The following is a 2,110-nucleotide window of genomic DNA, read 5'->3' on the forward strand; positions in this document are numbered from 1 at the left end:
CGCAGACACACACACACATTTTACTCAGCGAAAGCATTCTTTCAAAGAAGAGGAGTGTGTGTTGCTCTGCGACTCCACAAGGAGGGAGATCGTTACTCCTATTTTCAGGTGCAGGTGGTGTGTGTGTGCGCCGCTCCGCCGTTCCCCTTGAAAGAGCCCTTTTCCAATGAATGCTCCGCTGCGCGCGCACACACACACACACACACACACAGCGACTTCAGGAAGCACGAGAAATATTAACGATCCGCCGATTATCTGCGCTCCATCTCTGCGCTCGAGGCCCCGCGGCTCTCATGTGTATTCGGATCACACACACACACACACACACACGCGCACACACACACACAGGCAGGGGCCACTTGGTCGGGCCCCCGAGCGCCGTGCGTTTCCACTCGCGCGCGCCTCCACTGTGCCGGACATGAAAAGGAAGGAGCCCGGAGCGGAGCCGCACACTCGCGCTCCTGGGGGTCGGAATCGGCGCGGCGCCGCGAACCTCCAGCGGCTGTGAGCGCGGGAGCGGTCATCTCGGGCTGACCTCTAGTGACCGCCGCGGGACGCGAGCAGCACCGATGAGCTCCTACTTTGCGAACCCGTTCTACCCCCCCCAGTACCCCGCCGGGGACACCACGGTGCCCAGCCTAGTGTGCGACCCCTGGCTGTTTCCGCAGGAGGTCCCCAGCAGCAGCAGACACGCGCTGGTCTTCGACGGCGCTGCGGGCTTCCAGCCGGCCGGACGCGGACCGACGCGGGAGTCCTTCTACCAGGGGGGTCCCGGGTTCCAGAACGACCCCCGCGGGACTGCGCGCCACGGAGAGCCCCCGAGAGCGCACGGACACGAGCGTTTCCAGAGACAGGCGGCGGGGGCGAGCGCACAGGAGGCCGAGGCGAGGCAGCAGCTGGGCTGCAAAGCCGAAGAGAGGCAGGAGAGCTTCAGTCATCATCGCAGCTTCGCTCATCATCGCAGCTTCGCTCATCACAGCCCGTCGCCCTGCCACGTGTTCCCGTGGATGAGACTCCAAGGTGTGTCCCGCTCCCCCAGGGGTTTCAGGTTCACGGGCTCCGCGGGCTCCGCGGGCTCCGCGGGCTCACGGGAGAAGCACTCACACGCGCGCGCACACGCACACGCACACGCACACGCGCGCCGCTGACACGCGCGCCGTGTATTTGTCCAGCAGCTCCGGGCAGAAGAAGAGGCAGACAGACGTACAGCCGCTTCCAGACGCTCGAGCTGGAGAAGGAGTTCCTCTTTAACCCCTACCTGACCAGAAAGAGGAGGATCGAGGTGTCGCACGCGCTCGCGCTCACCGAGCGACAGGTGAAGATCTGGTTTCAGAACCGGAGGATGAAGTGGAAGAAGGAGAACAACAAAGACAAGTTTCCGTCGGCGCGCGGGGACGCGGAGGAGCTGAAAGCGGCGCCAGGTAGCGGCGGGACTGGGGGGGCGAGCCGCTCCACCGGTGATCATGATGGGCCACCTGTCACTGTGGAGTGATGGAATGAAGGAGTGACGGAGTGAAGGAGTGAAGGAAGTGACGGAGTGAAGGGGTGACGGAATGACGGGGTGAAAGAGTGACGGAATGATGGGGTGAAAGAGTAAAGGGGTGACGGAATGACGGAGTGAAAGAAGTGACGGAGTGAAGGGGTGACGGAATGACGGGGTGAAAGAGTGAAGGGGTGACGGAATGAAGGAAGTAACGGAATGACGGAGTGAAGGAAGTGACGGAATGAAAGAGTGAAGGAATGACGGAGTGAAAGAGTGAAGGAATGACGGAGTGAAAGAGTGAAGGAGTGACGGAGTGAAAGAGTGAAGGAATGACGGAGTGAAAGAGTGAAGGAGTGACGGAGTGAAAGAGTGAAGGAATGACGGAGTGAAAGAGTGACGGAGTGAAAGAGTGAAGGAAGTGACGAAATGACGGAGTGAAAGAGTGAAGGAGTGACGGAATGACGGAGTGAAAGAGTGAAGGAGTGACGGAGTGAAGGGAGTGACGGAATGATGGAGTGACGGAATGACGGAGTGACGGAATGAAGGAGTGACGGAATGACGGAGTGACGGAATGAAGGAGTGACGGAATGAAGGAGTGAAGGAGCTCTTGTTCCTTCTCTTGGATTA

General features: G+C 60.2%; 1 protein-coding gene across 2 annotated transcripts; it reads left to right on the plus strand.

Annotated features, from left to right (window-relative positions):
• Positions 1 to 413: 413 nt before the first annotated feature.
• LOC108928053 (homeobox protein Hox-D8-like) lies at positions 414 to 1,745 on the plus strand. Of its 2 annotated transcripts, none has more exons than XM_029257122.1 (2): positions 414 to 1,020; positions 1,173 to 1,745. In XM_029257122.1, exons 1-2 carry the CDS (start codon positions 570 to 572, stop codon positions 1,490 to 1,492), a joined length of 771 nt encoding a protein of 256 aa, XP_029112955.1. In that variant the 5' UTR covers positions 414 to 569; the 3' UTR covers positions 1,493 to 1,745. The 2 variants fall into 2 exon arrangements, with proteins under 2 accessions (XP_029112955.1, XP_018597333.2); XM_018741817.2 differs by having other exon boundaries at positions 1,176 to 1,745.
• Positions 1,746 to 2,110: the final 365 nt, after the last annotated feature.

Source organism: Scleropages formosus, chromosome 12, assembly GCF_900964775.1.
Source record: "Scleropages formosus chromosome 12, fSclFor1.1, whole genome shotgun sequence".
Lineage (NCBI taxonomy): Eukaryota > Metazoa > Chordata > Actinopteri > Osteoglossiformes > Osteoglossidae > Scleropages > Scleropages formosus.

Coding starts and splice junctions, on each gene's coding strand:
- LOC108928053 (XM_029257122.1), top strand. CDS start 570: ATGAGCTCCTACTTTGCGAACCCGTTCTACCCCCCCCAGTACCCCGCC. Junction 1,021..1,172: donor CCCGTGGATGAGACTCCAAG/GTGTGTCCCGCT, acceptor GTATTTGTCCAG/CAGCTCCGGGCAGAAGAAGA.